Source organism: Myotis daubentonii, chromosome 1 (genome assembly GCF_963259705.1).
Source record: "Myotis daubentonii chromosome 1, mMyoDau2.1, whole genome shotgun sequence".
Lineage (NCBI taxonomy): Eukaryota > Metazoa > Chordata > Mammalia > Chiroptera > Vespertilionidae > Myotis > Myotis daubentonii.
Window position 1 is genome coordinate 202,291,492 of NC_081840.1, and position 13,541 is coordinate 202,305,032.

Genomic DNA, 13,541 nt, shown 5'->3' on the forward strand with positions numbered 1-13,541 from the left:
CCGCTCGTATCACCCGCGGCCTGAGCGCTGGCCCGGCCTCCGCCCAGACCCAGACCGCTCTCCCCGCCCAGCGCCCCGCACCCGGCGGCCCGCGCTGGCCGGGGCTTGCGGACTCGCCCGAGTCCGGACCCCATTGACTCCTCGGGCCCCCGCCGGTGCCATCTGGCCGCAGCCCCGGGAAAAAGTAAACGTTGGCCTTAGTCACCCCTACCCCTCCGCGATCTCTGCTGGCCACAACATACAGACCCAGGGTCACTGGGGAACGCGGGGCAGGAAAGAAAAAGTGAAGACAGAAAAGGCCCCTCGGCGGCGTCGGTGCCCGGGACCGGGGCGCAACCCCCCAGCCTCCGCCCCAGCCCCAGCCTCACCCCGCCGACGGGCGGAGTGCGGCCCTTCCGCGGGGCGGTGCCCAGCGCCCGGCGCCGTCCCCGGGTCCCCAACGGCGCCAAGGGCCCCGAGGAGGCCGCCGCCGTCGCATCTGGGTCTGCCCGGGGGACCCGCGCGGTGCGGTGGCCGCAGCCGCGGGCCTGCCCCCGCGTTTCAGCCCAAATAGCGAAGCAGGAAAGAAAGGGGCCGAGCACGGGGCCGCGGCGCGGGCGGAGGAGGGCCGCGGAGCCGGGGCCGAGCCGGGCGCACGGCGGGGGCGCGGGGCGCGGGCAGCACGCGGCGCTCGGCCGCCCTTCCTCCCGCGCCGCCGCCCGCGGCCCAGGCTCCCGGCTCCGCCAATCCCCGCCCCGCGCCGTCCCTCCGCCCCCCGCGGCCCCGCCCTCCCGCCCCCGCCTCCGCCCTCCCGCCTCCCCCTCCCGGCCTCCTCGCAGCCAAACTGAAAGCCGGACCCAGGCCGCCTCCCGCCGCCGCCGCCGCCGCCGCCGCCGCCCGGCCTCCCTGCAGCGCTCCACCATGGACAGTCCTGTTTTCCCCTTGTAAAGATGGCGGTGCGGGGTCGCTGCAACCTTTAGACTCATGACTGTCCGAAACATCGCCTCCATCTGTAATATGGTGAGTGGCCGCCGCCGCCGCCGGGGGGTCGCGCCCGAGGCGCGGGCGGCGAAGAAAGGGAAACCCGAGCCGCTCGCTAGCCCGGCGGCGGGTGGGGGTGGGGGCGGGGGCGAGGGCGGCGGGTCCGCGGCGCCGCTGGAAGTTGCTGGCCCCGGGCTGGGCGGGCCAGCCGCGGCCCCCGGAGCCTCTGGGGAGGGGTCCCCAGCCCCCCGCCGCCCTCTCTGCCCGGGGACCTGGGCGCCCGCCCGCCGGCCCCCGGCCGCGCCGGTGCCTCCGCCCGCGGGTGGCGGTGGAATTGGCTGGGGGGCAGGCCGAACCCGGACGTCCCGGGGGAAGGGTTTGGGGGGCAAGCGGATGGGGGGTTGGGGGGGGCGCTACTCATCCTGCCCTTGAGGCAGAAGAAGCCCTCCCGGCCTCCCCGACCGCCCTCATCTCATTTCGAGTTCACTCCTGAAACTGTATTTAACATTCACTTTGCAAAGGCGAGCGGCGGATCTGGAGACATGTATGTCGTCAGTGTCATAAAGCTGTGAAAAAGTGCCAAATTGTGCTTAGAGAAGTGAACTTCACCTGGTTGGAGACAGCAGCGTCGTTTGTGTTGGGCGCCTCAGTGTCCCCGTCTGTGAAAGAGGCACAGGGTGGTCTGCATGATGGGCGGTGACATCGAAGGCCTGTGGCGGCGGGACTGGGGCGGGACTGGCCGTGCGGGCGGAGGTCTTCGGGGTTCTCCGGCCTGATGCACTGCAGACCCGCGGAGGCTGGTGGGCGTGGACGCAGCAAGGGGACATCCCTAGGCTCCCTGGTGTGGTGGTTGGTGGCTTTAACTTGGGTTTCTCCCGTTGCTTCCCCTTGCTTTTCAGTTTTTGCAGGAGCAGCTTCTAGCCCTTGGGTCCTCAGGGTGCACGTTGCCCACCCCCCCCCCCCCCCCCACACACACACACACACACTTGGGTGCACAGTTTGCTCGCTGGAGTAAGACATTGCCCTCCTGTGCAGGGTGAGAGAGTGTGTGCCTTGCCTTCCTCCTACAGGGTATCCCCCCCCCCAACCCCCCCACACACCACCATCAAAGCTGGAACCCCTGCTCTTTTAATGCCAGGTTGGGGGAAACCTCCCTTGTAGCTGGTAGTACAGGCCCCTACAGGGAATCTGAGGAGGCTGGATGAGAAGTCTGGAGGTAAGGTGATCTGACTGCCCTTCCCCCATCACACAGCCTTTTAAATCTTCTGTCCCACATTTTGTTGCAAGATTAACACATGGCAAAGGAGCATTAAGGAGCCATGTGGCAGCTCAGGAGTGGAATTGAGACCCGCTGGTGCTGGCTTCAGTTTTCAGCACTGTTGGATGTGGGCACTGCCCTGGTCAGCAGAACAAACGCCGGCACTTCCCGGGGTGATGGCTGCCAGGGGATGGGCGCAGGGCCCGTTGGAGGAGGTGGGTGGCTCCTGGAGCATCTCAGTGTCCTCTCCTTTCCTTCCTCTTCACGCAGAGACGGCCTCCCGCCCCTTCCCGTCGAGTGGCATTCGTGTTGCTCGGTGCAGTGAAGAGGTGATGCCAGTCCGCCCAGTGTCTCTCTAGGCCAAGCTGAGCTCCGAGGGGACCTTTGAAACCAGAGCAGCTGACCAGTACTCTTCTTTCAGGCTTGCTGGGGTGGCCTCCGGCCTACGGGGCAGCGAGGTGCAGTCCCAGCCCTGGGTGGTACTCCTGTCCTGCTTGTGTGTGGGGACACCTCTCTGAACTAAAGCAGCTTGGGGACTTGAGAGCTAGTGTGTCCCAAGAGGATGCCCACCTCCAGCTTTTTTTTTTTTCCACCCTCAGCGCAGCTGGGGCTCCTTGGCACTCCGGGGCGGAATGTCACTACCTGTTTCCAGTGAAACTCGGCCAGGGAGGCGGGCGGCAGGGAGGGCATGAAAGGAGCAGGCTAGAGCTGTGTCTGGAGAGTTGACAACCTCGTGTGGAATCTTTAAAGAGGCGCCACATTCGGGGTCATCGCCCCGGTGAGGTGAGGAACCAGTACTTTGTAAGTTGGGAGTTTTATGTTCCTCTTTGGACACTGTTGTCTTCAGCAAGCAATGAAGAGCTTGTGCTCTCAAGTTAGACTTCCTGGGTTCAAGGCCTGGACCTCACACAATCTAGCTTTTTGTCCGTGAACAGGTTGCGCTTTGTCTTTCCTTATCTGGAGAAATGGGACAATAGTGGTGCCCACTTCCTAGGACAGTGGTCAGCAAACTGCGGCTCGCGAGGCACAGGCGGCTCTTTGGCCCCTTGAGTGTGGCTCTTCCACAAAGTACCGCGTGCGGGCGCACATGTACAGTGCGATTGAAACTTCATGGCCCATGTGCAGAAGTTAGTATTTTGTGGAAGAGCCACACTCAAGGGGCCAAAGAGCTGCATGTGGCTCGCGAGCCGCAGTTTGCTGACCACTGTCTAGGACAGTGATGGCGAACCTGACATGCGTGTCAGAGGTGACACGTGTGTCAGAGGTGACACGCAAACTCATTTTTTTGGTTGATTTTTCTTTGTTCAATGGCATTTAAATATATAAAATAAATATCAAAAATATAAGTCTTTGTTTTACTATGGTTGCAAAGATCAAAAAATTTCTATATGTGACCCGGCACCAGAGTTAAGTTAGGGTTTTTCAAAATGCTGACACGCAGAGCTCAAAAGGTTCGCCATCACTGGTCTAGGATGTTGTATTGAGTGAGTTACTAGGCCTAGTACATAGAGGTGAGGTACTCAGTGAGTGCTAGCTCTCGTCCGTATCGCCTCATGTCACCTTCAGGTGCTCAAAGGACAAAGGAAATGATGCCTTCTTGGACCTGATGGAAGAAGCCACTAATGTAAACAGCTCACGTGTTCATTTATGTAAACCAAGCCGAATGGCAGTATACGAGGGCTGGGATGGGAATCCTTAACCCCGCCCCTTATAAAAGGCTGCTCGGGTCACCCTGTCCCTCCCAGCCTCACTTCCCACACGAGAAGGCTAGGTGCTGAGGAGACGGCTGTCTCCGCCTGATCTGACATACATTTTCATTGGACTCCTCTTTAGATTCCGCACGCGATGATGAATTGCTTCCAGGTAGGTCTTCTGGGGGTCTCCCCTCACTGTTCGGCTTCTCTCTGGGGCTCCTATTGGCCCTTCCTTCTCCTAACCCTATTTGGTGGGAACTGGTTGGAGTAGAGATAGAGAGAGCAAGTGAGGATTGCCTTTTTAAACACGGTGATGTTTTTCCAGAAAGGGTATTAATGTCATCCTTCTAGGTAGGGCTTGAACAAACCAAGACCTACCATTGAAAAGTGGATTTGTTTTGTCACCAGACAAGAAAGGACCCAGCAGAGTGGAAACAAAACATACCAAATCCTTCATGTGATTGAGAAATAAACACACACACCCTTTTTTTTTCTTCTCCTCAAACTTCTTGTGCCAGTTTTAGATATAGGGGCCTTGGGAAATATTCACATCCCTCCTCTGTCCCCGTCCCCACTGAAGTCTTATTGTGCACTGGAAATTTAATGCTGGCTCCCATTTGTTTTAATTTCACTTCCATGTGAATTCCTGCCATAATGATTCTTTTAAAAAATATATTTTATTGATTTTTTTACAGAGAGGGATAGAGAGTTAGAAACATCGATGAGAGAGAAACATTGATCAGCTGCCTCCTGCACAGTCCCTACTGGGGATGTGCCCGCAACCAACTTACATGCCCTTGGCCGGAATCGAACCTGGGACCCTTGAGTGCGCAGGCTGACGCTCTATCCATTGAGCCAAACCGGTTAGGGCCCATAATGATTCTTGATCAACTTGCTCAGGGCTTGTCAGCTTAGCCACACAGCGTGTCTGGGTCACAGATAATAAAGCTTGTTTGGCTGGTGTGTTGTAATTTTAAAAATGCACTAGCTGCTACCAAGTATGAGGAAACTTCCCTTGTTGATAATCCTCTGATTTTTGTCCAGACCAATGGACCTAACTTCCTATGTATTCTATGGCCCTACAAATGGAAGGCTTTTGTTTTGGGTACGTTTTCTGTTTGAAGAACTTGAGGAATTTTCTAAAGAGGAAGCATTTATTAGGAGAAAACAGAAGTGCCCTCTAGAAATTCGACTTGGACTGATGCAAATTGGTCTAAATCACCTCATCTTAATTTTACTTGTTAATGGTGCTGTGAGACGCACCACAGAGGAAATGTCATGTGGAAAGGAGATTACATTTCTGTTGCCATAAATGGCCATTTGCTGAGGACCTGCTGGGTCAGTGTTGGCACGTACTGGGTGCAGGTGCTAAATAAATGAAGGAGTTGAGTTCTTATCTCCAAGGAGCTCAGGAGTTTCTTATCTTGTGGGTATAACATTGATAAAGATGAAAATTTTAGTGTGTCCACGCAGAAAGGTTGAACAAAATCTCAGCGGCACTACAGTGGAAAGACTGATGAACACAGTAGAACTTTTTTTTAGTATATTCGCATTTGAGCAAAGTTTGACTATTTTTTTTTAATTTTTTAAAAAATATATTTTATTGATTTTTCACAGAGAGGAAGGGAGAGAGACAGAGAGTTAGAAACATCGATGAGAGAGAAACATCCATCAGCTGCCTCCTGCACACCCCCCACTGGGGATATGCCCGCAACCCAGGTACACGCCCTTGACCGGAATCTAACCTGGGACCCCTCAGTCCGCAGGCCGACGCTCTACCCACTGAGCCGAACCAGCCAGGGCCATCCCCAGTGTATTATTGGACACCTTTGTGAGTGCCAGATTTGAATTCTTTTAAATTAGTGAAATCACCTTGACAAGAAGGGAAAGTAAAATTGGTAAAAATTTGAAACAAAGCTAGAGGATTTTTTATAGAGATCATTTTATTTTGATAAGTCAGTTACTGACTTGAGGCACGTATATTGAGAATCATTGGAAGAAGTTTTATAAAACATTAAAAATCACATAATTTGGGAGAAGAGATAACTTGCCTCTTCCTCTGTTTCTCGTGCTTCCCATTCTCAGAGATAATTGGAGGCTTCTCAGCCGGGTGCTGTTACAATTTCATATGAGAGTCTACTCTGATAGTTGTCAGTTTTTAGAAATTGCTGGGTAAAATGGGTTAATACTTAAAGAAAAATTCTGTTCTGGCCTCTTGGGTGTAATGTAGGCACTTGTGTTGGGTCAGGTCCAAACAATTAAGTCTACTTATTTTTCAGTTTTTTCTTGGAATCCTAGGGTGCAAACAAAGTTGAATGTGAATAGTTAGTTAGAAATCAAGATTGTTATTTGCTGGAAATCAACTTTGTGTTCCAGTTCACTCCTACAGTAAAATCTATTTATTTTTTATTAATGTGGAATTTTGGTATGTTGGGGTTGTACTGAAAGTAATTTTCCATTTTGATTCTCTTAGCAATTAAGAGAAAATTTTCTTGTTCATATGTTCTCCCCTTTCTTCCCTCCAGCCTGCTCTAATTAGTTTGAATGAGTCGAGGTTTTAAGATGGTGTTTAGCCCTAGCCAGTTCGGCTCAGTGGACAGAGCGTTGGCCTGTGGACTGAAGGGTCCCAGGTGCCATTCTGGTCAAGGGCACATGCCCAGGTTGTGGGCTTGATCCCCAGTGGGCTTGATCCCCAGTAGGGGGAGTGCAGGAGGCAGCTGATCCATGATTCTCTCTCATCATTGATGTTTCAGTCTTCCCTCTTCCTTCCTCTCTGAAATCAATAAAAATATATTTTAAAAAATAAGATGGTGTTTAGTTCTGTGGTACCATCAGAAAGGTATATCTTGGTTTTATCTCTAGCCTACCCATGCAGCCAACCCAATGCAAACTGAAAGAGCTGTAAAAGATGGTGCCTTTTAGTTTAGTTAACCCTTCTGGCCTAAAATTTTAATGCAGTTTTACATAATAAACCTTCAGTTGTGCTGAAACCAAATGCTTGTCTAAGGGTTTGAAGAGCCTTGCTGATCTTTTAAGAGAGAAGGCCACCGAAAATGAACCAGCAAAGACTTTCTTAAGGCAAATAAATTCTATATTAGCAACCAACCTCAGCCAACATTTTGGAAAGTTTCTGTTCCGGGATTGCTGCTTAGAATTTTGGGGATGTCATAAGTCCTCTGCATGGAATTTTACTATAATTCCGAGGATTATTTGCTATGGATGGAGTGTGTGTGGGGAAACCCTGTTGGTTCCTAAAGCTTCACTTTCCACTTGTAGGTACAGCCTTCCTCCTGCCCACCAAGTTCTGATGTCTCTTTCAGAATCTGCAAATGCTTTATAGTAGCTCAGATTTGGGACTCTTTTTTCTTGGGACTCTTTCTGGTGGTAAATTTCAGGAAAAATATGGAGAATAACAGAGTGAATACCCATGTATCTACCTCCACATGAAGAAATAAAATATTATGAATACAAGTGAACCTTTCCCCACCTTATTCCCCTCCCCCCCCCAGACAGTGACCACTGTTCTGAATTTGGTACTTATCGTGTGTTTTTATACTTTTACTGGATCTGTATGTATTCATAAACCAGATATAGTATTGTTTCCTCATGTTTTAAACAAGCTCTGCAATACTGAACAACTCAGTTTGCTTTTGTTTACATTGCAATGTTAAGATTTATCCATTAAGGTACATGAATTCATCCAGCCGGCGTGGCTCATTGGTTGAGCATCAGCCTATGAACCAGGAGGTTACGGTTCGATTCCTGGCCAGGGCACATGTCTGGGTTGCGGGCTCGATCCCCAGTGTGGGGCGGGCAGGAAGCAGCCGATCAATGAAATCAATATTACTCTCTGAAATCAATAATAATGTATTTTTAAAAAAGATACATGAATTCTAGGCTGTTTTGACTGCTGTATAATATTTCATTTCATGAATGTGCTGCATTATATTTATTCATTTTATTGTTGATGAGCACTTGGGTTGACAGTGTCTTGTGTGTGCCCTTTTAGAGTGATGAACAGTTTTGAACTTGTTTCCCTGTGCATGTGTTTAGAGGTTCTTTGTGGTCTCTACCTAAAAGGGAAATGGCTGGGTCAAAGGAGCTGGGCATCTTTGCCCCTGACATACTGCCAGCTTCCTCTCCGAAGCAGTTGTGCCAATTTGCATTGCACCCAGCAGCGGTGGGGAGTTCCAGTTGCTCCACAGGCTTACAGACACACCCGGCATGGTCAGACTTGAGGTTTTGCCAGTCTCATGGGTGTGAAATGGTATCTTCGTGATTTAAAATGTGCACTTTCCTGTTGACAAGTGAGGCTGAACATCTTATATGTGTTGATGGCGCTGGGGTTGTTTTTAACCCAGAGGCTTTGGAGCAGTTTTTCAGGGTTTGTAAGTGAGGGTTGCAGGGGTGGTTTTGTGTGAAAATAGGGAAAAGGGTGATGAAGGGGAAGATCAGGAAGACAAAAAAACACCCAACAAAACAGTCAAGGAAGATAGGGACAGAACAGAAGATACAGGTGGGGGATGATAAGATGAAACAGGTGAGTCCTTGTAGCAAAAAGACTATCGACTAGAACAGTGGTTCTCAACCTGTGGGTCGCGACCCCTTTGGGGGTCAAACGACCCTTTCACAGGGATCGCCTAAGACCATCGGAAAACACATATATAATTACATATTTTTTTTATAATTACATATTGTTTTTGTGATTAATCACTATGCTTTAATTATGTTCAATTTGTAGCAATGAAATTGGGGGTCACCACAACATGAGGAACTGTATTAAAGGGTCGCGGCATTGGGAAGCGTTAGAACCACTGGACTAGAAGATACCGTGAGCCTTGAGAGTAAATTCCAGATACATTACTACCCTGGCCAGGCCTCTCAGTTCAAGTCGCGTGTTTTCACGTGTTGCTTCATTGAAGTTGGAGTTGGTGAAAATCATGTCTAGGGCCTTTTCCAGGGAGAACAACAGGAAGGCTGGACTTGTGGAGTTTTCCTGTTCACCCAGTTGCCTTTTGAAGTCCTGCTAGAAAGGCAGTGTGGGATTATGTTCTTCCTCCAGGACATTGTGTGTCCGTCAGGTGAGGTGGTACACTGTGCTGGAAACCAGCTCTTATCAGGATCTGATTGAGGTACTTGTGGAATTACTGTCTCAAATATTTAGAAAACAGTCCCCGCACTTTATTTTGATTTTTTAGAGAATGACAAATGCCATCTTATTGAACACAGGCATGTATGGTTTTAAAAATACGACTGACAGTAGCTTTAAAAATATATTATACTTCAGTGGTTTTTTTGGTGTACCAAGGAATTGTGCCCACATGCATTCTCTCCTTAAAAATTAGGACTCTGGCCAAGCTGGTTTGGCTCAGTGGATAGAGTGTCGGCCTGCGAACTGAAGGGTCCTGGGTTTGATTCCAGTCAAAGGCACATGCCTGGGTTGTGGGCTCGATCCCCAGTTAGGGGCGTGCAGGAGGCAGCCAATCAATGATTCTCATCATTGATGTTTCCATCTGTCTCTCTCTCTCCCTTCCTCTCTGAAATCAATAAAAATATATTAAAAAAATAAATTCAGACTCTGGGTGTCTGTCCCTGGCACCCACGAAGAAGCCTTGCGATGTGCATTCTAAAGTAAGTATTCCCTTCTCCCCACTCCCTCCTCATTCTCTTGCAGGTGAGCTGACAGCCACATTTTGAGAAATAATTGCTTTCCCTGGTTAATAACCTTGGCCTCCGAAAAACATATTGCGTGTAGGAATTATCTGCCATGTTAAAGTTTTTTTAAGTTTATGTAAAATTTTTAAGGTAGTAAACTTTCAAGAGCTATAGATCATTGCCATTCTGTAGATGTATTTCTTGATATTACATAGCCAGGGTTTTACTACTTTCTGCTCCTAGAACAGGGATTCCCAACCCTGGCTATGTGTCACTTCACATGAGAAACTTTTAAAAGAAACATAAAAAAACCGTAAAGTCTTAACACCCAAAGAATATGGGAAAAAACGAGTGTATTTTAATATATTTATATTCAAATACCTACCCTTCAGATTTAACAGATATTAAGATATTAAAATTTAGTCATACTTGGTTGAGATTTTTCTTAGGCATAAAATCTTTTAAAAAATCTGTTTCCTCTCCTTTCCTCCAGAACTAACCATTTTCCTGAAGTTGGTATGTTTACTCAGCATGTCTTTATAGTTCATATTTATGAGTCCATAAGCAGTATGTCAGCATTTGTGTGTAAATACATGCAATCTTTTGCAGCTTTTTCACTCAACAATTATATTTGAAATTATCTTGACACATATAGTTCTAGTATATTCATGCTCACTGCTCGGTAGCCATATTCTTTGACTTGATGATGGGTTACTTATTCATCACCTTATTTAGGGACAGTTGGGTAGGTTCCATAATATTCTCTCTCGAAACAGTGCCACAGTGAATGCTGCTGTTTCTGCTTTCCTTACGCATGTGCCTTCATTCCTCCAGGACATAGTCCTGGAAGTGGAAGTGCTGTTCCCAGATGTGCCTGTCGGCATTTCTTTTAGGTATTGCCAGGCTGCTCCCCAGAGTGGTTGCCACTCAGCTTTTTTGATATGAAGCTCCTAGGGCCCCACTCCCAGAGTTTCTGAGTGTACGTGGGTGTAGATCGGTCTGGGTGGATTTTTCAGGCACTTGCCCTTTTTTTTGTAAATTGCCGAAGTTTATTCTGATGAGCAGGCAAGGTTGAGAAACCTGTGCTAGACTGGCAGCTAACTCCACAGGCAGGAGCTGGACCGATCTTATTCGCTGTCGATTTCCAGCATTCAGCATAGTGCCTGGCACATGTGTGGTGGATGCTCAGTAAATAATTCTTGGATAATGACGGAAGAGGGGTAGCTCATCGAAGGGAAGAATTGCCGAAATTTCAGGAAAGCAGGGCCCAGGAATCGCCCGGGATCTTGTTAAAATGCAGATTCGGTGCAGAAGGTCTGCAGTGGGACTTGGCATTTCTAGCCCCCTCTCTGGTGACCAGGTGGTCCTGGTGTGGGGAGCACACTCACAGCAGCACAGCCCTAGGGAATGAGAGGAAAACAGCGTCCTTCTTCCTCCGGCTCTCGGCTCTCGAGAGGGGGAGTTGGGGGTTTGGGACCTCAGGGCTGGTAAATCTCGGGTGTGTCCCCTCATCTCTTTACAACAGAGCGGCAGAGGATGAGATACCTTCCTCACAGCTTTGTGGAGAATCTCAGGCGGTCCTGCCGACAGAAGCATTCTGTGAGCGGCGATGCCCTCCCGCATGTTACCTTTCAGTTATTCTCATTCTGCCCGTGAATTAATATTTTCCAAAGCACAGAGCTGTTGGTATCGTAGGATCCAGTGGAATTCTGCGTTTATCTTACCCTGCTGTCCACATTCAGTGGGCGTTGGGCAGGAGCAGAGGCAAAGGCACCAGATGGGGTGGTCTGACTGTGGTGCTGGGGAAATGGGGTTCCGTCTCCCTGTTTCTGTGGTACGGGGCGACTGGGGTTAGAGAGGCCCACAGCTCTCTCCTGGTCAGCTCTGCACTGGAGCAGGTCAGGATAGGATCGTAGGGAGACGCTCCGATTTATTCCCCAAGTGAGGCACTTCCTAAGTGAGAGGGGGTGGGTGCTCAAAATAACGATTCGGTACTAATTGCTATGATTTACCCTCTCAGAGACTCGGTTTCTCATCCATAGCCTGTAGGTGATGAGAGCACGTACATCCCTGAGGGATTGCAAGACTTAAAAGGAATCATTTATGTCTAGTGCTTAGCCCAGTGCCCGGCCATTTTATTACTGTTTTATTCTAGAGCTCCTCTTTTTACCACCAGCAAAGGAGTCTGAATGATGTCATTGGAAAGAACCCTGAACTGGGGACCCAGTTCCATCCTGACCCTGATACTTTGTGGCGTGTGGGACCCTGGGCAGTTGACTTAGGCCTCTCTGGGTCTATAGGACGTTAAGAACTGTTCCTCTGGTGAGCAGTGCTGAGAAGATGAGCAGGCGGACACCTTGTAATCTAGCTTCCAATCAAAGACCAGACCAGGGAGGGAAAGTGCTGGAGTGGACAGAAGGAGGAAGAAGCTGTGATTTCCAACTGAGAGGTCTCGGAAGACACGGCTCTGGTGGGAGGCACGGTGCTGGGGAAGGCGCAGCGCTGGTGGTGTGTGGCAAAGCTTTTGTATTCACTCAGGATACAATGTTTTTCCTTTTCCTGATAATGAGGGCACATCATATAGTAAAAGATTTTTAGCCCTGACTGGTTTGGCTCAGTGGATAGAGTGTCGGCCTACGGACTGAAGGGTCCCAGGTTCGATTCTGGTCAAGGGCATATACGTTGGTTGCGGGCACATCCCCAGTAGGGGGTGTGCAGGAGGCAGCTGATCAGTGTTTCTCTCTCATCAATGATTCTACTTGTCTATCCCTCTCCCTTCCTCTCTGTAAAAAAATCAATAAAATATATATTAAAAAAAGATTTTTAGTCATCTAATAAGCGAATAACATACCCTTTTTAAAATTTGGTATATACAGTTAGGTATTTCTACTGAGAAATACACAAAGTAGCTAAGCTCAGTTTCTATCTTTATTTTTTTCAATTACAGTTTATATTCAATACTAGGGGCCCGGTGCACGAAATTCGTGCACTGGGTGTGTGTGGGGGGGAGTGTCCCTCAGCCCAGCCTGCCCCCTCTCACATACTGGGAGCCCCCAGGCGTTGACCCCCATCACCCTCCGATCGCCTGATCGGCCCCTTGCCCAGGCCTGACGCCTCCGCCAGAGGTGTCAGGCTTGGACAGGGGACCCCCATCTCCCCCCGATCACTGGCTCTGACCCCCGCCCAGGCCTGAGGCCTCTGGCCCAGGAATCATGCCTGGGCAGGGACCCCCATCTCCCTCTGATCGCTTGCTCCACCCCCCACCCAAGCCTGACGCCTCTGACCCAGGCTTCAGGCCTGGGCAAGGGGACCATCATATCCCCCCAATCCCCGGCTCCGCCCCCCACCCAGGCCTGATGCCTTGGCCAGAGGAGTTGACCCTCATCACCCTCCGATCACCAATCACCGGATTGGCCCCTTGACCAGGCCTGAGGCCTCCGGCAGAGGTGTCAGGCCTGGGCAGGGGACCCCCAGCTCCCCGCGGTTGCAGGCTCCGCCCCTGCCCCTACAGGAAGCCTCGGGCTGAGGCGTCCGGCCCGGGCAGCGGGGACCCGCAGCTGCAGCGGCCCTGCGATCGTGGGCTCCGCTTTAGGCCCAGGCAAGGGACCCCTAGCTCCTGGGACTGCCAGCTTCTACCGTGTCCAGCTCCCATCGCTGGCTCCACCCCTACTTCCTGCTATCACTGCTAGGGCGGAAAAGGCGCCTGATTCTCTGATCATGGCTGGGGGGCAGGGCAAAGGCGGCCCTGGGGCCGCCTTTGCCCTGCCCCCCAGCTCTTAGCTCCCCCCTGGGTTTCCGATCACTGTCAGTGGCAGGGGGCTTCTTCCTGCTTTCCCTTTCGCCTCCCTGCATTGTGCCTACAGATGCAAATTAACCGCCATCTTGTTGGCAGTTAACTGCCAATCATAGTTGGTGGTTAATTTGCATATAGCCCTGATTAGCCAATGAAAAGGGTATCGTCGTACGCCAATTAC

At 50.4% G+C, this 13,541-nt stretch overlaps 1 protein-coding gene across 6 annotated transcripts in view; it reads left to right on the forward strand.

The window, feature by feature from the left end:
* Nucleotides 1-793: 793 nt before the first annotated feature.
* Nucleotides 794-13,541, forward strand: part of USP46 (ubiquitin specific peptidase 46) — a 59,710-nt gene continuing 46,962 nt past the window's right edge. For 2 of the 6 annotated variants that reach the window (XM_059671352.1, XM_059671377.1), the window contains exons 1-2: nt 3,810-3,842; nt 4,052-4,081. In XM_059671352.1, the coding sequence (XP_059527335.1) occupies nt 3,825-3,842; nt 4,052-4,081 (48 nt within the window). In that variant the 5' untranslated portion in view covers nt 3,810-3,824. Of the gene's footprint in view, nt 1,000-3,809; nt 3,843-4,051; nt 4,082-13,541 lie in introns of those variants that run through there. The other 4 variants (XM_059671342.1, XM_059671359.1, XM_059671368.1 and 1 more) reach the window with 4 other exon arrangements.